The 26,254-nt window shown below is 33.0% G+C and overlaps 2 protein-coding genes across 7 annotated transcripts; one reads left to right on the top strand and one right to left on the bottom strand.

Moving 5' to 3' along the window:
* The first annotated feature begins 11,233 nt into the window (after nucleotides 1-11,233).
* LOC105173553 (6-phosphogluconate dehydrogenase family protein) lies at nucleotides 11,234-14,621 on the top strand. Of its 6 annotated transcripts, none has more exons than XR_848754.3 (3): nucleotides 11,234-12,322; nucleotides 13,164-13,287; nucleotides 14,349-14,621. XR_848754.3 is itself a non-coding variant. In XM_011095335.3 (2 exons), the coding sequence occupies exon 1, from the start codon at nucleotides 11,284-11,286 to the stop codon at nucleotides 12,316-12,318; it is 1,035 nt and encodes a 344-aa protein (XP_011093637.1). In that variant the 5' UTR covers nucleotides 11,235-11,283; the 3' UTR covers nucleotides 12,319-12,322; nucleotides 14,349-14,621. The 6 variants fall into 6 exon arrangements, 2 of the variants coding, with proteins under 2 accessions (XP_011093637.1, XP_011093638.1); XR_848752.3 differs by having other exon boundaries at nucleotides 13,151-13,287; XR_002288073.2 differs by lacking the exon at nucleotides 14,349-14,621 and adding an exon at nucleotides 13,996-14,343.
* Nucleotides 14,622-14,867: 246 nt separating this feature from the next.
* On the bottom strand, nucleotides 14,868-23,117 carry LOC105173552 (hexokinase-1). Its single transcript, XM_011095334.3, has 9 exons — nucleotides 22,407-23,117; nucleotides 20,517-20,664; nucleotides 20,249-20,431; nucleotides 18,942-19,016; nucleotides 18,530-18,685; nucleotides 18,296-18,394; nucleotides 18,071-18,201; nucleotides 15,742-15,823; nucleotides 14,868-15,637 (listed from the first exon to the last, which is right to left on the bottom strand). Exons 1-9 carry the CDS (start codon nucleotides 22,676-22,678, stop codon nucleotides 15,293-15,295), a joined length of 1,491 nt encoding a protein of 496 aa, XP_011093636.1. The 5' UTR covers nucleotides 22,679-23,117; the 3' UTR covers nucleotides 14,868-15,292.
* Nucleotides 23,118-26,254: the final 3,137 nt, after the last annotated feature.

Genomic DNA, 26,254 nt, shown 5'->3' with positions numbered 1-26,254 from the left:
TATGCGCTAAACCACACATCAGAGATATTATCCCAATCTTGATTCTCTGGAACATGTGGAAGCTCCAGAATGATGCTAAGCACAGGGGGGTCACATTCAAGGCCAACACCATTATTCACAAAACACCGGCGTATCAGCATAACCTCTATAAAAGTGAACTGTTAAAACCCGTGCACGTGCAAGGAGATTTTTTCATTGTTAACATTCTCAATATCCCCCTCCAACCGAAGACTAAGCAGCAGAAAGCTACTATTGTTCAGTGGAGAAAGCCTTAAAAGGGGGGTACAAAGTGAATACAGAGGAAACTTCTAAAGGAAATCCAGGCTTTTCTGGCGCGGGCGGCATCCTAAGAGATCATCTCGATCAAGTCATCTTTGTCTTTCAAGAACCTCTTGGCATGACTTCTAACACCCAGGTTGAACTTCGAGCTATACACAGAGGACTGAAACTTTGGAAAAGGGATTTCACAATATTTGGATTGAAACTGATGCAATTTGTGATTATCAAGCTCATCTCCACTCCACGACAAGGGGCATGGAACCATCAGACTATCCTTCAAAGCATCCGAAATCTCCTGAGGCAAATCGAATATAAAATCTCTGACATTTTTAGAGAAGGCAACCAAGTGGCAAAATTTCTTGCTAATCAAGCATGTACATCTCAACAACTTAGCATCTTCTCCAAGGAACATCTCACAGGTAAAGCGAAAGGTATTGTCAACCTTGACTCTTGCGATCTAGTTGACCCCCCTTGAGTAGTTTTCTTGCTACCGGTTGCCTTAGTTGTTACTGCATTGTTGTCTACTTACGGCTGTGAATTTCTATCTGTTGTAGCTTATTTTACTGCATGTGGTACTACATTGTTATCTGCCTACGCCTACAAATTTCTATCTATTGTAGCTGATTGTGTGTTGATGTTTGTTGCAAATTTCTGTCTATATTTCGCGCCTGATACTTCAGGACTGTTCATGGCAAATAGATTACACTCCTATTTCTTGGTTGTATTCTCTATAGGCACTCTACCCTTTTTTTTTCTTGTGAGCATGCTTGGGTTGTGCCCAATTTTGTGCATACATAGGTATTGCTTTGATGCTCATCTTTTGACTTGTTTTGTTGCTCTGCCTTGATGAGAAATCTGAGGTTCATGTGACAAATGTACAGTTAGCTCTCTCTCACTTTGTCACATTTTATCTGTTGATGGTGCACCACTTTTGGTGGCAATTATTAGATTGCTTGTATAGCTTGATTTGTAGGGTTAGTTGGAACCGATGATTCGAGTCTAGTGGCAAAAACTTTTTGACACACTGGATTATTGTCTCCAACTTTATCTCCCATCTTAGCTCGTCTCACATTTATAAGGGAGTAGTACTCTTTGTTTATACTTTTGTGATTTATTGTAAGGGAGTAGTACTCCTTGTTTATGCTTTTGATGAATATTTGTAAGGAAGTAGTACTCCGTTTTTACAGCTTTTTAGAAATGATAGGGAGTCAGTACTCCCTGTTGTAAATTTACTCCCTTTATGATCTTAATTAATAAAGAAAGGTCGGGGACTCAGAAAAGCTCCGCTCACTCCCAGGTGGTTTAATTAAAAAACAAATCTTTCTTATTATTTGATTTTTAATAATTTTTCTACTTAAGCACATTTAAACTCTGAATATTTTAATAATTCGATAAATTATTCATTTTATCAGCATTATTATTTACTGAATTAAACAAATACAAATATATATATAGAGAGTGAGAGTGAGAGATTATGCGCGTGTATTGAGTGCATTTCAATTACTAATTTATTTATTAAGAGGGAGATTTTTAGGCCTCGTTTGATTCGCGTAATAGGATTAGGCGTGATGGTACTGGTTGAGATGAGAAATTGAATAATAATTAATCACATCACTTACTTTATGTTGTTTGGCTTAATGTGTTGTGATGTGTTCTATTTTATGTGATAATATAATCTGGTGTTTGGTTGATGAAATTGCAGAGTATGATTAAATTTAAAAGACCATTAAGGGTTCCTTTTAAAAGTTATTTTTATTTTTATTTTAGTTTTATAGTTTGTGAATAATGACAAAAGCATAAAAAATAAAATGAAATAGATTCTCAATATTTATTGAAACACAATTTTTAAAATAAAAATTCTTGTGAAATATTTTTTTTCTCACATGTATAAAAGGCAGAAGTTCAAAATAAATATTGAATAAGAGAGAGAAAATGTTTATTTTTTTTTTAAGAAAAAATCATAAAAGTATGGCAACATTTATACTTTTTTTTAAAATTTAACAACCAAATCAAAACTCAAATATTATTTTTGTTTTTATTTTCAAATTATATTCGAAATGAGTCAAAATATACCCAATATTTGCCATCATTCAAAATACTTTATCAGGGTGTTTTTAACTTTAGCATAAATACATACATATATACACACATATATACATAAATATCTATAAAAAAGACATGATCTTACATTGAACAGTAATTTTTGTATCCCATAACACAACATTAAACATACAATACTTATTCTAAATTATCTCCAAAAACAAATCCAAACATACATACTATCTCTAACACATACTTATTTATCTTTATTTTTACCTCTCTATCTCCACATAACACAACAAAACACTCAAAAAATGAATCCAAACACTATGAATTCTTTTTAAAAATCCCAGAAAAATAAAATAATACTTTTTTTTAATTATATATTAATATTATAAAAGGGGAGAGAAGTGCACGATGGAGAAAGCGGGAGGAGATTTAGGTAACAATTTTTTTTAATTTTACATTCAATAACCTATGGGACAGTATAGTGGGATACGCTATCCATTAATTAGGGTTGATAATATCAAACACGCTATCAATATCAAATTTTAATCATGAACAAAAACGTGTAATTATACATAACACACGATTTTATCAAGCATAGTCGTACAAACAACCATAATTAACATAATATAAATTGTTTGAGACGCCCTCAAAATACTTATTTCTCTAGAAGTAACTATCTTTTATTATTAATTGATAATTTATTATTTGCACACATTTTAAGTTAATTCAATTTATTTTGGTTTTGTTTAATTAATCATTACATTATTTTTCTTTTTCATTCGATTTAATAAATATAATAAGGTAAATTAATTATACACACGCATCCGAGTATGCTTCAATCATTTGTTAGTAAGAGGGTGGTTGGGTGAGCTTATAAATTCTTTAAAAATTTTATAAGATTATTTTTAGAATTTATATGATATTTCAAGGTGTTTGATGATTTTTTAGAAAACAAGCTTACAGGATATAATATCTTATAAGCATAAAAACTATTTAAGATGTTTTAAATAAATTTAGCCGGACTTCCTCTTAGTGGTTATGGTTACTGTTTTACGGTCCTTACGATGTCCTAGAAACATTACGAAAATGAAGGCCAACACGATAGCTAAAACCTTGGTACTTCAATTCAATCGATTATATTTATATATATATATATATATAAAGAAATCTCAAATATGAGGCCGAGAAATTAACTCTTACGTCATGTTTGGATTAATGGATTTGGAACTGAGGATTTTAAATACACAACAACAAATCCATCAAAATTGTTAGGATAAATTCGGGTTAAATGCAATTTAGCCCCTGTAAATATAAAATGAGCAAATACCCCAGATGAAAGAAGAATTAGTAAATTACCCCCCTGTGTTTTTAAAAATAAAGCAAATTACCCCCTTATCAATGGTTTATATAGGGGGTAATTTGCTTCATTTTTCAAAATACAGGGGTAATTTGTTATTTTATTTTTTACATGGATTTTTTGCTCATTTTTCATACCACAAGGGGTAAATTGCATTTTTTTCCTAAATTCATACTACAAAAAGTTTTAAATTCTTGAACTTTTTTATTTTGAATTATATTTTGTGACATGGGATGGATTACAAATTTATTTAATATGGAGTTATTTGAAATCCTTACGTAGGATGTTTGGTTAAGCTTATAAGCTCCTTAAAACATCTTATAAGATGTTTAAGTGAGCTTATAAGATCTCAAAATAAAATATTTTGGATCTTATAAGTTGTTTAAAAAAAAATTAATTTACCCAACTTTTTTTATAAGATCTTATAAGTTATATAAAATTAATATGTCGTAAAAACAAAAATATTGTCATTCATACGGTCACATACTCTCTCTCTCTCTCTCTCTCTCACACACACACACACACACTTTTTCTCTTTTTAGGATTTAAAAATATTCTTTTACTATTTCTTTTTTCTAACATTAAAAAAAATATTTTATTATTTAATAATAAATTATTATAGTTAAATAAAAATAAGATTATATTATATTTACTAAAAAAAATATAAATTCAAAATATTATAAATTATACGACTAGAAATAATCGTTGCATTAACAAAGAAAATATCAATTATATATCTATATTAATATTTGACTAGCATGAATGTACATATATATTTTTTTATTCAGAAGTTTGGGTAATGATTCGTCGTTTTTCTTTTGTTACTATCAAAAGATTATCTAGAAATTTTTTAATTAAAATTACACTAATGTGTACTATTTATGAAAATGATTTAAAAGTTTTTTAAAGTAAAATATGTCAAGAAATAACAACTTATTTGATTCTAATGGTATCATGCCCATTTTAGTTATTTTTTCAATAAAAAACTTTATTATGCCCAATACTCTAACATCTTATTTTTAAAATAAGATTCAACGTCTTATAAATTCCTAAAATACATGCAGGAGCTTATAAAATATTTTAAAAAAATTTAGCCAAACACCCCCTAAATCCTGCCCAGATGAAATCCAAATACAACATTTTCAAATTACAAATATATATAATATGTGTGTGTGTGTTTGACATTGTTGTTTTAACCCATTGATTGTAAAGCTTTTAGGATCATTAGCCGGCCAAGATTAATTTATATATTCTAATATGTCATATAAAATATAGTTTTGGTGAGATCTCAGACGATTTTAATAGAGAACTATATATTCGTGGAATATTCGGTGCTGAGTATCTTAAACCATGTGAAAATTAGGTCAAGAGTTACTACTTTTTTTTCTTTTTTTCTTTTTTAATTTATAAAAATACAAATGAGAATACGTGTGATACTAGGTCCAAAAATACACTAATATATATAGGTAAATTGCATTTTGTCATCTAAATTATGTTTATTTTTATACTTTGGCATGTAAATTTATATTTTGTGTCAACTTGTTATTTCAACTCTATGAAATTTGCACTTTACTCAATTGAGCTAAAAAATTGTGTAAAACATGACTATTTTGTCCTAATATTTGGCCTTTATAGTGTATTCTACATCATATTTTTTATATATATTAATAATTTGTGGCACACTCTATATGTATGTAATTTTTATAAATACGATATAATATAAAATATTTATAATTTTTTATTATTTAATAAAATACATATATATAATAATAATTAATTCATAAAAAGATAGTGACAAAAAATGAATGAAAATTTAAAAATAAAAAAGAAGGGAATGAAAAGTTTGATGGGCTGGGAGAAAGTTAATAAATAATTAATAAATTAAATTAAATATTAAAATATGAGATATCAAAATAATTGAGACACTAATTCATCCATGTTCAATTATATATAGTATAGATACTATTTAATGTATCCAAAAAACGCACAGGTCCTATTGATATAAATTATGTTTAAAGTTTGGGTCGAAACAAATGCAAATCCTGACAGGGGAACCTATAAAAAAGGTGTTAACATTTCGACGCTCAAATTAGTTTCAGATTTAGGAATAAATAATTAGAACAATAAATCATAATGAAAAATAAAGAAGAAATTTATAGGAAAATTTGTGATTAGAGTACAATTCGAATATTATAACAAGAATAGATAGTGGTTTTTCAGATTTTAAAAGGTGATTGCACCTGTGTATATAGAGGATGCATCCCCCTCTGCTAGGACTCTGCACATCTCGTTTATTATCAGGAAAGGGGGGGATATACGTGTGGATAAGGCATAATTTGATCTTATCTCCAACTAACTACCCTGCCGCAACAAGTCTTTGCCTTGGGTAGGACTCCTATTTTGCAGGTAGTCCCTTTTAGGTTTAGGAGTCCTGGGCTTTGAAGGCGCCTCTTGTCTCCTGGGTTCTCCTAATTAGACCTTGAATATGAGTCTGTAATTTGAAAAGTGTTTTACCAGGCTTCCTTCTTAGGTCGGGTCCATGGTTATTCTGGTGGGTTATCCTCTTCTTGGGCTGATGGGTTATGTTTAAGAGGTCTTGGACTCTATAAAATCCTTTTGGACCAAATCTCTTTAGGTCGTATACATCACTATTATTCAAAAATAATACCCTATTCATGTCTTAATTTTTAATTTTTTAATTATTTTTTTATTTCATTTTCCTCTTTCTTCTCAACTTTCACATTTTTTCGTTCTCTTATTTTTTTCAATAAATATCTTATAACTTTTATATATATTTTATCTTTTTATTTATCTAATTAATAAATTTTTATATAATTAATTAACTTATAATTAATTGTGCACACACATATGGGTCTGCCACATATACTAATTAGAAAAAAAGTAGTTTACGACTTATAAAAGATACTAAAATTTCCAACTCTTATTTACTAAAAATTAAAATAAGAAATGATTTGGTCAAAAAAAAAATGAGGACAAAATAGATATTTTAATTAATTTTTATTAGAAATTTTCATCGAAAACCCAATTAAAGTACTAGAGCATTTTAGTAAGGGTTAATTAAACTCAGGCATCTTCTAAAGAGTGAAATTGCATTTTTTCCACATCAAAATCTTAAAATTATATTTACATTGCTTCTAAAAATATTTTATTGGAATCACATTCTTACTGCAGAGGTTTGAATAAAAATTGTTGATTTCAACCAAAAAAATAAAAAAAAAAAATTAAGTGATCAAAATTATCCCCCATTGGAAGGTCCTTACTCTTTATTAACCAAAATATAATGGTAATACTTCGAAACTTATAGGAGTATAAATGTAATATTTTATCGTTAATAGGAAAATAATATAACAAAATAATTATAATAATTGGGCCTGGATTTTTTTTTTCTTACTTATCTATCTATTGTAATAATAAAGAAAATTATTTTTCACCCACAAACGATGATTGTGACACCACTCCATCAATTTTTTTATTGTATTAATAATTCCTTTAAGTTGGTTTTTTTTTCCTATCTTTTTTTGAATTGTGATATATTTGTTTATATATTTTATTTTTATTTATATTATATTTTAAAATATAAAAAAAATATTTTTTTTATATGCACGTAGAGATGACATGTCAAGACGGCTAGTGTTATAATAATTTGAAGTGCACCCCTGTACCAAACTTTCTACCATCCACCCTAGAAATCCCGCTTTGGTGTAACACATTGGTATCACATCAGACACGCATATTATGTGAGGACCTAATTTTTAAATTATATATTAATTTAATTATAATTTTATATTTTTAAAAGTAATATATGTCAATAACATGTTGGTATGAAATCAATGTTGTGATACAAAAATATACTTTATCAGTTGAACCAACAACACCCCCACCTCCCCACCCAACCCCAAATAAATAAGAACTAAAATGATCACGAACCTAATAAAAAAAGGAACAAAATTACATTGATACCTCTTCAGGTTATGTTAAATTAAACAAATATCTCAGATTTTTTTATAAAATATAAATAAATTTTTTAAAATTATAATTGTAATTACAAATACATTCCCTACTAAATGACAAAATTTATACAAATAGACCGCATTAACACGTTCTCAAAAAAAATATTTATAATTTATAAATAATAAAAAGTATTTATATAATTAAATCTAATATATATAATTCTTACCTTTTAAAAATGGTAAAAATACAATATTGGGAAGTGCATGAATATATTGGGACGAGGAAGGAAAGTGGGTGTGAGATGGGTGGTTGATTGGGCAATGCTGCTATTAGAAACATAGATATGGCAATGACAGTAATAGTGTCATCATCATGATTTGAAAATGGGGCTGACCACATCACATCACATGTTCTGTGCCAGCTTTCTTTTTGTCCCGCTCACGCCAGCGCCGTTGCCCAATCATGTGGGCTCTGCAACTCATTGGCAGCCTGCTCATTGCTCACTGGTCCATGTTTCCACACTATATTATTTTTACCAACAAAATTTATTTCCGAATAAATCTGAAGAGGAAAGAATTACTAAAAGACCGATATACCCTAAGGATAAAAGTGGGATTCTTCGTCATTAAATCAAACTTATCTCTATATAAGGCAAAGATGAGGAAATCTGCTTGCATGATTGACGGACAAGATCGGGGATCTTTGCCCCCTGTCCGATTGAGGACTCAAGGCCCATGATCTTGACACGTGGCAGCATAACATTGCAAGTCCAGATTATATAAATACACGGAAGTCAGACCAATTGAGGTAATTGAGATTTTTATGAAATCTAGTTTTTCTTCATTACATACTTTCGACCTACAATCTGACCTGAGCGTCGGTGCGTCTTCTTCGGGGACCGACCTGGTAAGTTTTGACGTGTTTTCTGATTCTCAGGAATTACATAAGATTGGGGACAACAAGGTGTGATCGCAGATCTGTATCATCAAATTTGAGCCCGATCAAAATCAATCACATAATAAATATATTTATGTAATCGATTATTTTTTTTGAATTATATATCAATCACACAATATATATATATATATATATATTATACTTGTCACATGATTGATTTAAACTTAACAAAATCAAGTTCCAACTAGAATTTTTCACTACTTTCACTTGTCCTGTAATTGTGATTTGGGCATTTATAACAACTAAAGAAAAAAATATAGTTTTCGTTTAAAAATTTTACTTTTAAACTCTTTGAATTACAGAGATTTAAACCAGGACGGAAAAATAGTTCTCTGTTGATTTCTGATAAAATTATAAATATTAAATTATTTCCTTTAATTATTCAAACTTCAATTTTTTTCTACTATTTATTAATTATTTCATTTAAAATAAAAAAATAGCGGTGGTCAATATCGATTATATTAAAGAATAATATGTGTTACTTGTAGCTTTAAGGGCGTAGTTGTAACTACTCCAACTACTCATTAATCTAACTAGCTTTTTTGTTCATATTAGAAATAATTATGCTGTCCTTATTTGAGGTTTAATTAAATTACACGTAGATCTTTTATAATTTGAAAAATTATATCGAGTATTTTTTAGATTTGCTTCTATTTAATAAATAAGTCACTCAGTTAGTTAAAATTTATTTAGTTTGTTGATATTAATCATATAAAAAATTATATTGCCCCTAATTGATTTATTACTATTTTGTTATAGGTCAAATAAATTTTTTTATAACCAAAGTACCCTTATATATCTTCATAGTATTTTAGTGTACGTGAGGAGATATATCTCCACTATCATAAGGGTAGTTTAGTAAAAAAAATTATTTGACCTGCAATAAGTCAATTAAGGATAAATATAAATTTTTATTTAGATTTTTTGTTAATTTCAAAAATTTCAGTGAATTTTTACGATAGATAAACTTATTTGTTAGATGGAAGCATACATCATGGATGCTCGATGTAATTTTTTGAAACTATAAAAAGTTTATATATAATTACACCAAACCTCATAAAAAAGAGAGTGTAACTATCCCTTTATTTTAATGTATATTTTTAATAAAATAACATCCATTCTCTTGGAGATTTATATATATAGTGGTTTTGGGCCTGAGTGGAGATTTAATAATCTACATTTGGTTTGGGCCTTGGTCTTTTCTTTCGGGCCTTGGTGGAGATTTCTTATATGTTTGATCGAGGTATTTTTCGGTATAGTGCTAAATTGAAATAATTGCAATTGTCTTATCTTAAGAGAAATTACATTATACTCGGTGCACTACTGATATGGGATGTATATTTTTTTTAAGACAAGCAGTGAACTATGCGATTCGATTAATTCAGAATTCCCGTTGGATTGAGAATTGTGGCAATACAATTCTCGTTATAAGTTTTTGATTTAATATTATTGTCGTTAATAGCATTCTAACTGTTGTATTAATTTGTTTCAACGTGGTTGTTATTGCTTTTGTTTTCCAATCTAATGCTATATTTCAAAACATTGTTTCAATTACATGAAGCTGAAAATTTTCCAGCATATAAAACCTCCGTTGAAGCTATTGCAAGTATGCATATTTAGATGCGAGAAAATCATACTTTTGGTCCCAGATAATATAGTTATTTTTAATTTAGAGATAATTATACTTTTTCCTGCTCATGTTTGGTGTAATTATACATAAATTTTTATTAATTTTGAAAAATCACATTTAATACTCCTGCCTCGCGAGACCTTACGAGTCTCTAGATCCAATGCAATTATTTTGGACACAATGGTTTGGGTCTGGATAGGGTCTAGACTCAAAAATTCCCCCCCCCCCCCTTCATAATATTGTTGGATAATATTTGATATTTTTATTTAAGACAAAATAAATTAAAAAACTAAATAAATTTTAAATTAAATTAAATTTCTTTTTTGTTTCTTATTTTTATTCATAATTTATCAATAAATTCAAAATTATTGAGATCAATTTACAAATAACTCTTTTTCAAAATTTTTTAAATAATATTTATTTATAATACCTTTTATAAATAATCAAATGAAATTATTAAATCTACATATGTAATAGCAATCGAATTTAATAATATGAAATTTTAGAAAATACAATTTTATCACTTTAAATCTTTAAGCAAGCATTATTGCCAAATAAGATATTCAAAATATACCTAGCAAGACTATGATAATATATTTATATAATTGATTATTTAATTATTTGTTGATTAAAAAATATATTTAGTCAAAAAATTACACGATAAATAATGTTATGATGTCTTAAATTTTTTAAATTTATTCATTTGAATATAGATAAATTGAAAAATAATAATTTAATTGAATTGGGTAAAAAGATTTTTTTAGGGTCCGAATTAGGTATTCAGACTCATGAGTATTGATGGGAATAGATCCAACCCAAATTCAATTTATATTTTATCTAGGCCGGATCTAATAATATTTATTGGATTCGACTCTAAATGGAAGTATTAATTTATGAGTTTGGGTAGAATCTTACCCTATCCACGGAGGCCGGGGCAAACAACCGTACTCACTTAATTACCCAAACAACCTTACATTTTCTATGGAATTACAGGAATACCTTGCTCGGATAAACCACCTAGCGCCAAAATTGCAGTAACATGCGCCTCTTATCCCTGCTCTGCTTGCTCCATCGTTCCGCTACCCACACCCACTCTCCGTCCCTCTTCCTCCGCCACCACATGGCCACCGCCGCCGAACCCGTCGGCCCGTCCAACACCAAACTGGGTTGGATCGGCACCGGCGTAATGGGCCGCTCTATGTGCTCCCATCTCCTCAAGGCTGGGTACACCGTCACTATCTACACCCGCACCCAGTCCAAGGCTGAATCTTTACTCTCCATGGGGGCTCGCTGGGCGGAATCCCCGAAATCCTTGGCCTCCCAGTCCGACGTTGTCTTCTCCATCGTTGGCTACCCTTCCGACGTCCGCAAAGTCATTCTGGACCCCGCCTCCGGAGCCCTAGCGGGCCTCCGCTCTGGAGGGGTTATAATCGATATGACGACTTCGGACCCCTCCCTCGCAGTTGAGATCGCCTCTGCTGCCTCTGCCGCTGGTTGCTCCTCAGTCGACGCCCCAGTCTCCGGTGGCGACCGCGGTGCACGCCTAGCCTCGCTCTCCATATTCACCGGGGGCGATGAAACTCTGGTAACTCGCCTCACCCCTTTGTTGAACCATCTGGGAAGAGTATACCATATGGGTGGGCCTGGAAAGGGGCAGTTCTGTAAGTTAGCGAACCAAGTAACCATTGCTTCGACAATGGTGGGTTTATGCGAGGGTTTGATATATGCGCATAAGGCTGGTTTGGATTTGAGTAATTATTTGAATGCCATCTCGACGGGGGCTGCGGGCTCGAAGTCTTTGGATTTGTATGGGAACAGGATATTGAAACGGGATTTTGAGGCGGGTTTTTATGTGAATCATTTCGTGAAGGATTTGGGGATTTGTTTGAGGGAGTGTCAGAATATGGGATTGGCTTTGCCAGGGCTGGCATTGGCTCAGCAGCTGTATTTGTCGCTTAAGGCACACGGAGAGGGTGATTTGGGTACTCAGGCGCTCGTTTTGGCACTAGAGAGGCTCAACAATGTGTCGCTTGAGTCAGGGAGCTCAAAGTCTTTGTCCGAGGGAAAAAATTAAGCTGGTAAAAGCTTTGACTTTGTGCAACTGTTTGAGTGATATTATTGGAGTTTGTTGAACTGGATGTTATGTCTTGGTATTTATCTTATAAAAGCATGTTTTTGTCTAATTGACCACTGGTGGTGATGAATGTAAACCATATATTTTATTACTAGAAGGCTGGAACTGTATACTTTCAGTTTATTTGCATTTTTTTTTTTAATTGAACCTTGCAGACCCTTGAGCATGATGTTCGAGGTTGGTTCTTCAGCCTTTCAGTATTGCTTTATTATATGTTTTTTCTGTTTTCGACTGAGTACCCAGTTTCAAATCTGAATAAGTGACTTGGCGTCTGTTTTGCACAATCTCCTATTAATGTGTATGTATGGATGCATAATCTTGCATGGGTTGTTATGTACTGAGAATTTCATGGTAGGTGGCAACAGTTCTTCAGAAGTTAACATCTTAAATTGTTGCTCTGGAAATACTTTGGAAGTATGAAGAGTGAACATTGCAAAAGGAGCCACCAAAGGCATGCTAATTTGATATTTGTAGTTCAAGGGCTATAATTGCTAATATTTTCGTGTCATTTAGGAGTCTGAATTCTCTCAGCTAAGAATGAATCATTTTTGTAGTTATGATTTTGAACTCTAAGGCAGTGTAACGATGTGATTCGTGTGAAAATGCACATTCATCCAAATATGGAAGGTCGAGAAGTATAACTGTTGAATCACATGAAAACTTTAGCTAAGCACATTTAAGTGACTAAATGCAGTTTCAGTTACCTATGGAAAGAAGATCTTAAATACTTCTTAGCATTTGGTCTGATATCAGTCCTGTTTAAAATGTAAAGTACACTGGAATAGGGTTCTGACCATGAAAAGCGGGACTTCTATGTATCTCAAGGGAGGATCAGCAGTGGACTACTGGGTGATTACCCTTCAAAATGCATCAGATCAGTTTACTTGGATGAGAAAGCACTGACAAGTGGTAAAGTTGCACAATTACCATGTTTAATAGCTTCAGGGCTAAGGTCATTTCAGATTTGTATCATCCAGTTCTCATTAATATATGAAACACATTGTCTTAGATATGCACAAAAAATTATGTTGAGGTACTGTTATAGATGCAAACCCCCTACATTGTCAAATGCTAGAAAGTTACAGACAAATTGAGCATGGCAATGAGTTGTTTGTCTTTAGAAAAATATAACACTTAAGACCTAACTGTCTCTGGGTTAGTAACGGTGATGCAATTGATGATCTCCTTTTGATTGTCACAAGCTGGGTAATTTGTTGACACCCAACCAATGAATTATGATTCACGGCTTCATTTTGGATCTTCTTTGCAATGATGGCTGATAAAATTAATGATTTTTTGACTTGAAGAGGTTTTAGCTTCAGTTTCATATTTTTACTTGCGTGAGTTCACTAATTTAGAGTTGTCAGCATAGGTAGAAGTAATTTGTGTCCTCCATAGTGATAGAAATGTGATATATTCTATTCAAATCAGTAGAGAATCTTTTCGGATAAAATTTTATTCAAATTCCAAAATCGTTGTAACCGCAGATGATGGATTTATCTGTAACTTCCAGATCTGAAAGATGCTCGAAAACAAAAGAATGTCGTATAGTACTAGAATAGAGTATGATGTCCTCTACTCGAATGATTACCCTTATTCATTTGTGTTTTCATTCAGGTGACATAAAAACTGCATGATGATAAGGTAAATGAGTCTTCACTAACTGCAAGGAAGCACTGGGAGAGATGTAGATTACTGAAAATATGATTTGTATGCAAAGGAGCCAAACATTGGCTCAAGTTACTCGTGATTTCTATACTTGTGGCTTGGCTGTTGAGCTCTTATCCCTGTCAAACTTTAGATGGATGCTTGCCAACCTGGGAGTCTTGAACTTTGATTGCTGATGGCCATTAAATTGTTGTCCTTGTATACATGTTGGAAAACTGAAGTGCTGATAGATGTTTTTCTACTTTGGGAATCTTATCAACATTCCATTCTTATATGCAATTCACCTTTTTTCTTGAATGCAGGCAGCTTTACAGGTGATTATGTACAGGAAACAAGAGAACCAGGGTTTTGATGTATCAGTATTGGCCACTCTTTCTCAGCTTGCTTGCCATGTTGTACATGTGCACCTCTTCCTGAAGTTTACTTGGAAATAAACTTGTAAAGTTTTAACGGTAAAGTAAGATTATGAAACTTGGAAAGTATATTAATGAGGAGAATTTGTGTGTATATAATCAACTAAAGATGTTAAGATACAAGGAATATAACTTGGGCCCTGTTTTGTGTTTTACCAAAAAGTGTTCACTGGTCAATGAAATTTACTTTCAGAAGTTTATAAGTTATTTTAAACTTTTGCCAAACATTTATCTTATAACTTGTACATTTTAAAAGATGTAGACACATACTAACACCTCCCATGAAATCATTTGATAGTGCTATCAATTGTCAATATGTTCTGCATGGATTGATTTTCAGTATCTATAAAATATAGTTCAATTTCTGTAGAAGAAGATGAGTAGATAGATCTAAAATAAAGGAAATAATTAACTGAAAAAAGATCCTTTACCAAAGTATGCAACATCAGACGCCACATTGATTACGATTCCTCATTATTAGCACTTGGAATTAAGACCTAAGACGACACCGGTCCAAACATTAACCAACTGAAAATTTCAACAATTTCAACCCCAACTTTATTCCCAGTGTGCCGTCGCACAATGGTCTTCCACTAGTGCCTCCCACACCAGTGGTTAGCACTGATGCAGACCATTATCCACCATGGGGTCGCAGTATAAGGATACATACCAATCATCTATGCTCTCTTGAGAGACCATAAACCTGATATGCTGCCGGAGATTCCCGGACTACAGTTGGATGAAAGACTACTCATTCCTACAGAAATAAAAACCCGAAACTCATGAAAAATATATATAACTCAACTATTACACTGTGATGGCCCCCATCAGGGTCAGGAGTTGTCGATTTCCAGGTACTGGGAATGAGAAGCTGCTAGAAGAGCAGCTCCAATGCCCGAGCCGTCATTTGAATGCTCGACGACGATATCCTCTGCAACATCTCCCAGCAGCTCCTTAAGAGTGCTCTCCATACATTTTCTGAACTTAGTATAGTGCTCAAACAATCCACCGTCCAAAGCGATGACTGACCTCTGCTTCTCTCCCTCTTTCACAGTGTCTCTTCCGAGTTTCTTGAGAATACCAAGTATCCCAGCAGCAGAGAGACGGGCCCCTCGTGTGGCAACGATGTCGCATATCTCCACGATAATTTTCCTCATTTTCAAGGAGGAATTAGGTACCTGTCATGTATTTTTCACGTGGAGGAAGAATTAAGAGAAGTTTGCAAATAGATCAGACTGAAACTTAACGAAAATCTCGTTGCGTATTGGGGCAGAGTATATACCTCCAAAATATCCTTTAGTTTACTTCCGACCACTTTGAGATCAGGAGAGGTGTCGTGATGCATAGCGGACATGTCAGGAGTCCTGCATGGTGGCATTCAGTACTGCATCGTAAGTTATAATGCCTTACACCAAATAAATGCAGCATGCAGAGTTTGGTGATCTATCTACATGAAGAAATGCTTAACCGCAGAAAGGTCTCAGCAATTCCCATTTTCCATTGCCCAAGTAATTTTAAGACAAAGTGTAGCATCATGGAAGAACTCAGTCCAATATGTTTAATACACCCAATTGTGCATCCTGCTCGAAGCTTGCAACTCCAGAAACAAGGAAAAAGATGCCCTAAAACTTAAAACAAGAACAACCATGATAGCTTCAATATGTTTAGCACTGCTCAGAATAATGCATTCACGCACAGTTGATAAGTGAGCTGATCCATTCAAGAACACAGCCCAATACGCTAGAAAAGGCTTTGCATTAGTAGCAAGAAAGCAACACGGATAAGAGGGTGTTTCAGTAAGCTTTATATGTTCTTTAAAATATGTTACAAGATGTTGGAGAGTTTATAACATACTACAAAGTGTATTGTAAATTTTTCACAAAAAGATATTACAAGCTCTTAGTAGGTTATAGGCTTGGAAAAAGTAAGAGTTTCTAAGTTATTTTAAACTTAACAAACTCCTTCAATTAATTATAATTCACCATTACTAACATTTTATAAGCTCGATCATCTTATTTTATCCAAACACTTCAATAGCTTATTTTTAGAATAAGATTTGACATGTTTATATGCTTTATAAACATCTTATAACATGTATGGGCTTATAAAAATCTTTAAAATACATAGCCAACCATCTTCGATTTACGCTTATCACTAATTTTTACCACTTCTTAAGTATTTTACAAATGAATCTGCCTAATTCTATTCACATGATGGATATACCATCAAAGTCAAGTTTCTGGTTTGTTGGTTCAAGAGTTTCAGTTTGAAAAAAGCTTCTCTCCGTTTTTATTTGAACTAAACCCTCAAACATGTTGGCTAATTACAATTAACCCCTTGTTGTTTGTAACTTAAAAGTTAAACCTAAACCCTTACAGTTTTGCTCTTTCGAGAAGCCGAATGAAATGACAAATTTATCCTTAAAGATTTCATGATTTTCAAAAAATAAAAAAGTAAATGGACCTTTTTCCTGATAATGCAAGGGGTTCTATCTAAGATTAAATACTATAAGGGGTGTAACGTAACATATCAAAAATATAGTTTTGACATTGTTACGCTTGTTTATATTGGAAAAATTAGAATAATTTTGACGTTTATAAGGGGCTTACATTTAAGCCAAAAAACATCACCAATAAAAATTAGTAAAATCTCAGTCAGAGTTACTTCTGGAAGGGCAATTTCAGAAGACTACCGCACTCTTTAATTGCATCACTCTAAAACCATAATGCTCACTAACTGAGAAGGAGGTAAACGTTGGAGGGAGCAAAACCTCAGTGAGTGTAGATGTAATTTTAAAACAACAGGGCAGTAGTTATAATTTAAGCCAACCTCAGGGGTGCACTGTTGTGACCGTGCCTGTGTAGTTTACCCTTTTCTTATTTACAAGTGCCAGAAATCCTTCTTCAAAAAAACAAATAAAAGTGCAAGAAATCCTAAAACTGAAAACTCGGGCTGATATAGACGAGAACCTACTCGTCAGAATTTGCTCATAGTAGATATACGTTTATGCTAGCCTACTTTGAAATACGTGTCATCAGATTAACTCATCTTATCTCAACTGTCACGTAACGGAATATGAAGTCCATATATATCATGTAAACTGAAAGGGGAAACAGGGAGACGGATTTTAGTAGGAGCAAATGGATAGAGAGCATTTATCGGTAAATCACTGACTTATGAATCTATGTTGCTTTTACCTCAAACAGGACCACAGAGAACCCATATTCCACTTCTTTTATGATCGCTATCCTGTAACTGGATTGCCAAGTTCGTACTCTCTATCCAAATTTTTCGTGCCTTTCCTTTCAAGATGTCTTGGAATACGAGTCTATTCTCTATACTGTGAGCCTTTTTTCAAAACTATAGTCAGTTTAAGCAACAGGGTTACACCATTGACTCTTAACCATTAGTTATAAGAATTTCAGTAAAGTCTCTGGTGCAGTAGAAGAAGTGAAAGATGCATGCAACAATCAGGACAATGCATGATATTGGCTCAGCATTTTCTGACAATAAAAATATCGGCCATGACGTAAAGGAGTGAAATAGGCATGCAACCCAATCAGGAGAATGGAAGAATTGATGTCCTGTCTGTCTCAACTATCATTCCATACCTCAATATGAATGGAATTTTGAGTTTCGGTGGGATGGTATCACCAAAAAAGGATGCTTCTTCGGCCATCCTGCATAAAACTCTACGGACGATTTCTCCGAGATACATACCAGAAATTATCTTCTCAAAAATCTGGATAACAAGACGAAACATGATATCAGATGATGTACGCTCAATAGCATTAGCAGCAATATCGGCAGAAAAAAAAAAAGGTGGCTAAAATTACCTGTTCTCCAGGGTTTAAACTTTCAGCATCAAGTATTTGATCATATTCCGTAAGTGGAAGATGTGATGATCGAAAGTTACCCCATTCCATGTTTATAACCTCCAAAAATAAAATGAAATCTCCATCAATACAATTAAGTTATAAAGAGATCCAAACAATAATCAATGACAAATGTGAGTTTCTGTGTAAATCGACTAGAATATCTATCACTGCGAAAATCTAAAAAGCACCAACCATTTCCCCGGACTTAGGTAGCAGACCCTGCCACTTCGGAATTGCATGAGCCCGTTCGACATATGCTGCATTAGTTCCTGTTCCCAGGATCACAGCAGCAATGACATCTGGATTATTGTACCGTCCTCCAGCTAATGTTCCAACTGTATCATTGACCTGCATTAGGCAATGATGAAAGATAATTCTTTATAGTAGCACATATTCAAAAGAGAAGCAAGGGTTTCTCTCTGCAGTTCAACCTTTAATCTTGTGATGTGTGTGCATAGGGACAAAGAGAACAGGGGGGTGGTGAGCAGAAAGTGAAAAGGACCACAGAAAATAGCTTCTAAAACCACGCGCAAATTCACCAAAATTATTGTTGCTCACAAGAAAGAAGGAAATAGCATCTTATAGGGATAAACTAAGGACTCACAAGAGCGGCAACACGCATATCAAGGCCGAGTCTTTCCATTGCTTTTGTGAGCTCTCCCACAACATCTTGTCCAACCTATTCAAAAGTGAACAATTGGTAATGCAAGATTACATTGAGACTAAAATATAAATCATTATAAAAGCTATTTGGGGAAGGATGGAAATTTCTCTACATCAGTTATTCCGACAATGTAGTCCCACAGTTCATTCACTTCACAGTTACAGTTAACTACAAAGTCATCCCAGAAGTTCAAGAATCTCTAACTTTGGTGTGTGGCGGTGCCTTAGTTGCTTGAAGGATACAGACGGAATAGAGTAGGTTCAAGGATGGATTGACAATGGGAATGAAGTAGCAATAAAAATAAATGTCTTTCTTTGTGTGCCAAAAGAATGAGAAAAACAATATAATCACGACTCCTGTATTGATCTCAGTTGCATGCTTGATAAGTAGCCTTTTTTTATTTATGTGATATGTAGTATTGAAAAGCTTTGAATCAAGTAAAAGGAGAATCCATCCAAATATGGAATTAATTGACGTGTGGCCAATTGGATGAACATTTGTAGAAATACGGAACTTGGCACTTATATTCACAATCAATATAGCAGCCACGGTGCAATATAGAAATAACGAGCGCCTAAAGTTAGAGAAGCCACACTAGAAATTTGCATCCATAGGTGCCGCATAATGATAATAAGAACAATTCTGGTTTTGAATTAAATTATGATGCTAAAAACTACAGTCCAGAAATACAATATCTTTGCTCCATGTTTATGAGATTAGAATTTGAACTCGGAGTGTTCACAATTTTCTTTCAATTCACCCTTCCCAAAAAATTGACTCTGAGAGAGAGGTGGAGGGGCAATGCCAAGTGGCTAGATGTTGAGATTCAAGAAGAGAAAACGGAAGTGATGAAGATGGAATCTGTGGACTTGGGAGTCAAAGAGAAAAGTCAGGGCTGGAGGAGGAGGAAGGAAAGTTATTTCAAAAAGAGAACTCTGGGAATAATAATAGGAGATGGCCAGTTGGCCAACAAGAGCTAATGCAAAGTTCTAAGGAACCAAACTCTGAGGATTTCAAGGATACCGTTCATGTACATATTACATTGCACACCAAAAGTTGGAGGGAGTTCATGTCACATTTTAAAATATAACAAAAAGTGAAAACTTTACAAGAATGAGATATTTCTCAAAAAATAAGTCTGTACATATTATACTAGATCACACTTCTAATAACAAACAACAGCAGCTAAAGCGTATGATAATGGTCAAATAATGAACACAATAAACAAAAGGAAGTGAAAAACTAACCGCATCTTCTATGAGGAATCCTTTTGTCCACTTTATCAGGGTTCCTGATGCTAATGATAATTGCCTAACCGGGAAGGAAAAGGTGAAACCAAGCTCCCTTTGTCTACCAGGTAAGAGATGAAAGTCTTCACCTTCCGTATCAACAAATTTTGCAAGGGCAGCAGCAATAAAGTCAAATAATTCCTGAATACAACAGTTGAAAGCATCAGAGCATGGAAATAATACAAAACAGCAATTTGTGCAACAACGGTGGCTGATTGAAACTCACATGTGATGATCCAACCATCAAATGTGGAGGAATCGAGACTTCTTCAAATTCTTGTTTCATAATACCGTCTTTACCACCTAACTGAACCCGCATAACACGGAAGTTTGTTCCACCAAGGTCCAATGCATAGAATAATCCTTTTTCATCCCTGAATTGAGAATTGGGAAATCATACTCTTGACAAGATGAATTCTATTGCTTAGAGTACAATCAAAAAAGCAAAAACTACTATTTCCACGAATATATTTTATGATCACAGAAATCAGGCCTGGAGGAGCAACTCAGAAGAGGATTCCTAAACTCAGAAACATTAGATAAAAGCAACTGAATGCATGATATTTATATCGTTAAGAGTAATGTTAGGATGCTCCATTTTTTTATTAAGATTACTGCACATCACTTAAAGTTTCCCGAAAATTACAACAGAATGGCCAGACAATTCATCCCAATAGATCTACCTCAATGTTTACATAATTATAGAAAGCTAATCTATATATGCCATCAGCCAACCAATCCTACATAAGCATCAACATCTCTATGAAGTGCATTTAAATTATTCTACGATTAGCTGGTCAAAAGATTCCAGTTGTTTATCTAAATAAAAAGGTTAAAGTTTAAAATTCACCAGAAAAATCATTTACTGTGTTACAATAGATTTTGAGATGCAAAAGCAGAATAATAACTCTATCCTTCAGATAACTCATAGAAGATCTCCTCTATTCAGTGCCACAGGATGTTGAACTGTGTCTAGTATTTAGTGTTATCCAAGAGGAAGAAGCAATCTTTTGAGAATCAGATACTGACATATCTTGTCCATTTTAGACAAACTCTGAAATATTTCTTGATTCACTTCTATAGAACAAGTCTTGGAATGGAAAACTTAACTAAAAATTGACTAAAGACACAGGATCAAAAGAAGGGCCCAACAGATTCCTGGTGGGAAAACCATAGCCGTAGTTTATACGACAAATAGCTGAAATCTAAAAAGCCACCATGGTCGACATATTCCAAAAGGTTAGCCAGCATATGAAATAGCAAAGAAGCACATTGCAAGAAGCAGAGACTCATAGTTTTCTGTCAAAAACATCTTTAGAATGGGAAGGGAAACCTGGTGCTTTTTATCATTAGAATCCCAAGCTGACAACAAACTTGTAACTCGAGGGAGCACTAAAAGTGAAATGGAATATGACTTCCTCAGGGGAAAAAAAAAGTTCCGTCTGGCCCATTGAAGGAGGCATAGATTCTTGATTTAAATGGAAAACATTTTACCCAGAAACATAGAAGCAAATATTGTATGCAGCTTCAAATTTGCATTGATAAAGAGTTCCAAAACTGCTACCATTTTATCTGGTTGACAATACGTATGTGGTAAACATGTTCTATAATTCCAAAAAAAATGAAAAGGCGGACATGATACCCATTGAATTGCTAAAGCCTACACATGAAGTGATCTAGCTAGAGAATAGGCCGGATGTGAAAATAAATTTCCGGTACTTTATGAAAAAAGATATGACTTGATACCAGTGATACACCTAAATCAAATCTATGCCTCAAGAAGTCATTCTCTTTCTGAAGAGCAGTATAAACCAGGATCAAAATAAAATTATAAATCAGTCACTAAACTATATAGGCAAATATTTATATATGTAATAACTAGGTTTCAACATTTAAAAGCACTTGAGGATCAAAGAAATTAAATCAATTATAACAAGGGATCCCAAATTCTGAACAACGGACATGGTTTGACATCACCTCCGAATCCCACAACTTTTCCTCCAAATACTCAATCTTGATAGTTGACATTGAACAGACGAAGTACTAGCGTAAATACATAATCAAATCTACACAGAAACAAGAACCACAAACACAAATACATAAAACACAAGCATACCCAGTGGGGAGGTTATCCACGTAGCTGATGAGCATCTTCAGCTTACTGCCACCTTCGGAGGCAAGACCGGCGTGCATCTCCACCGTCATGGCGTCGGCCACCTGCCGGAGCTTCGCCGTAGGGGTCCCACACTTCTCCTCCAACTCTCTCAGAATCGCCTCCGCCTTGGCCCACCTCCCTGAGCTCTTCATCTGCCGCCTCATCACCACCACCGCAGCCGCACAAACCGCTGCAGTGCACACCACCGCCGCCGCCACCGCCACCTTGCCCATTTCAACAAAACAGTACACAAACTTCACCTACCACACCACAAACAAAAACCCACAACCCACGCTCTCCTTCAATGCACAAACACTCTCCGGATGTATTATTTATGGCGCAAGGTCGAATCTTCGGTTGATTTAGTTGGTTTTCTTGGTGGGTTTTGGTATATATAATCTAATCTCTCTCCTCTCTCCCCTATAAACACAACCCACTTGAATTTGTTCAAAATCACTGAAACAGAGAACACCGGAGAAACAGGGAACGCAACTAGTGGTGGAATCCCATATGGGCTCTTGAGAAGGTTTTTGTTTTGTACCGGGAGAAGATTTTTGAGGCGAGATATAATGAAGAAAAGCGAAGTAGAAAAGGACAGGGATGAAGGGTAGGAATAGGACCAAGATTCAGATGTAATCCCACTTCACTGTATCAGTACTTCAATTGGGTAAAAACTCCACTTACTTTTCCTTTTAGATTTTTACCTTATCTAATTCTAAATCTAAATCCACTCTCTACTTGCTTTCCGGGTTCTTCTTTAACTCACTGTCTTTCTTGAGGTCCCCAAATTTTCTGAAATTCAGATTTATCCGGCGCTTATTTTGATGAATGTTAAAAGAAACATATTTCCTTTTTCTTTTTTTTTTGCCTTCCAAAAGTGCTTCTCTTTTTTCTCTTATTTATTTTCTTGTTCCAAGTAATTGTAGAAATTAAGAATAAGGACCAGGTGGATTTAACCTGCTTGAAATTCCAAATATATAAAAGGCTTTTGAATTATAAAATAAATAAATGTAAAAGATATATGGTAGGGACAGTATAGTTGCCATATTGAATTTTTTATTTGAAATTTTATTGCACCACGGTACTATTCTTTTTAAATAAAAATAAATTACATAAATATATATATGTAATATGTATATGCAAAATGAAATAGAAAATACAGTATAATTTAAATGAAAACAAAATCAGATTCCCTATTTGTTTGATATTAGCAGCGTATCAAGAGTGTGTTTGAAACCATTTAAAATAAGCATTTCAACATTTATTGCACAAAAAAAGTTAGAAGGAAATGTTTCTTGATTTATATCTTCTCCTTTTAAATTATTGGAAATAAGTTGATTTAAACAAAAAAGTTATGAGCAACTTCTATTAACTTCGACAACCATCACCAAAAAACTGTGTCATAGCAATGAATTTTGCCACGGATTTTGCATAAATCTGTGGCAAAAATGACTTTGCATAAATCCGTGGTAAAATATTTTGGCCTAAAATATATGCAACGGAAAATTTAGGATGCGTTTGTCAGTGGCAAATCTTGCAATGAATAATTGTCTGTTGCAAACCATGTTGTCAAAACTTTGACTTCTAATGAATTTATGGCGACTTTTGCAATAATATTTGCGATGTATTTACAATATTTTTACAACAAGATAATATTTCGTGGTATTTTCCTACACATTTCAACTTCAATCTCTTCTTTTCTTCTCTGTTCAAAGATTCATAACTTTCATTAAAACTCAATTTACAATATCTTCCACGATTTATTTCGAACACAAAATTGAAATTATTGCAAATGCTACATAAATTGGGACAGATTCTTTAATCCGACTTTGTATCTTCAGCTGCAGTTTGAAAAGTCAAATAACAACGTACGACTACGACGAGGAGAGCAGACGAGAGAGTTGAAAAACCATGAGTAAAGTAAACGGTAATCAGCCATCACTCCTCTCTCCTAAACCAACATTGAAAACCATGGATCTAAGACACCAAAACCAAAAACAAATGCTTTCTTCCTTATTGTTTATTTAGGAAAAAGAAAAGTGGACCATGCAGTCAACATCTTGATACGTTTATTTATTTTTTTTAAATACAATTTGATTCTATAGTCTATATGGTTTGAGGGTAAATTATATTTCGTTCTTTGAATTACGTATTTTTTTTATATTTTGATATTTAAATCTTGTTGTGTTAATTTAGCATTTTAATTTTACAAAATTTGAATTTAATGATATATGACTGTTTTTTACTTTATTTTTCTACCAAAAAAAACATGACATTTAGTGTACATATAGGAAAGTCATCACTACATTGCTCTTAAATATCACATGTGTACTGCATGTGATATTTTTCTAACAGAAAAATCGATCAGAAAATTATTATATATATATGATAAAGTGCAAATTTCATAAAATTGAGATGATATGTTGACACAAAAATTCAATGAGACAAAAATTCCTAATTTTTCTTGTGCGCTTGCGGGCCCATGTGCCATCTTTTGGTTAATGTAAAATTTTCCGCATCGAAAGTCTTGAAATTGCAAAAATATAAAATTTACAAAACCTCGCTACTTTAAATACTTAAAGGACTAAAATTTCAACAAAACTAAGTGACTGTAGGAGTTTTGAATTTAATCCTAATTATTTTGTTTTGCCTTTGAAATGGGTAAGTAGCAATCATCTAATGTAATGTTCTTAGTACGTCCAAGTTATCGAACAATGAAAACTACCAACATGTTTTATAATGAAAACATGTTATGCTTTACCGTTTTTCAACTGTCTACCGACATGTTTAACCGTTCTACATCAATAAATAATATACATTTACATCTTAAATCAATTTTCATAATTTTCACTCGTAAATGTCTAAGGCTTTGTTTGGTTTCATTTCTCAAAGTCTATTTTAATTTTATACTATTTCAAACTATGAGAAAATATTCACTTGAATTTTTTTTCCATAAATTTAAAAAAAAAATCATTCTCGCACATCTTTTCATATAAAAAAAAGTATTATAAAATATCTTATTTTGTTTGATACAAAAAATTATAAATAAAATCCAGACATATATTTTCATTCTATTACATCTTTTCGTATTAAAAAATTATACGAAATTTTTAAATAGGAACACATCTCATTCAATCATACATGTATTTCATCCAAAAAAATAAAAAAAAAATAAATTCAGACACATCTTCTTTCCATCACATTTTTTGAATAATAAAACCTATTATAAGACATATTTTTAATCTAAATGGACTGCACAGTTTCGCCCACGCGTTCCAGAATGCCACAATATAGAATCATTAGACTTTCTCAAAAGTATTTGTCCTAAAACACCCAAAACAGCAGCAGACAGAGCTTAGGGTTTCTCAACCCCACTTGGTAAGAAAGTGATGAAACATGATAAGATTAGGCAACGGTATTTGACACATTACACTCACATATACAGTATACATATATAGATACATAGTTGAGTTAATATATGTATGTATATATATATTCCTAGTAAGACATTTTACTTACATGATGTTGATGTGATGTTCATCGGAAGGAGCAAATCTAGCAAATCTGTGAGCTGCATGCTTATATTTGCCAGTAACATATATATATATATATGTATACACATATATTTAATACAGTTTGTGATTCGTACGATGTTGAATAAGTTGTTATCCATTTTAATTTTATATGAGCCCTATAATTTTATTTTGAAAATATGTTTTATAAATAGCTCAAACTCCTCGTATATAACCAGCGTGGTTTGATGGCCTACATCAATATTTTTTAATTTGCAGAAGTTGCTCTGACTAAAA

The sequence above is a fragment of the Sesamum indicum genome, linkage group LG11, assembly GCF_026168435.1.
Source record: "Sesamum indicum cultivar Baizhima isolate 11 linkage group LG11, ASM2616843v1, whole genome shotgun sequence".
NCBI lineage: Eukaryota > Viridiplantae > Streptophyta > Magnoliopsida > Lamiales > Pedaliaceae > Sesamum > Sesamum indicum.
The sequence above is the reverse complement of the archived record's forward strand: the minus strand, read 5'-3'. Positions and strand labels throughout refer to the sequence as shown.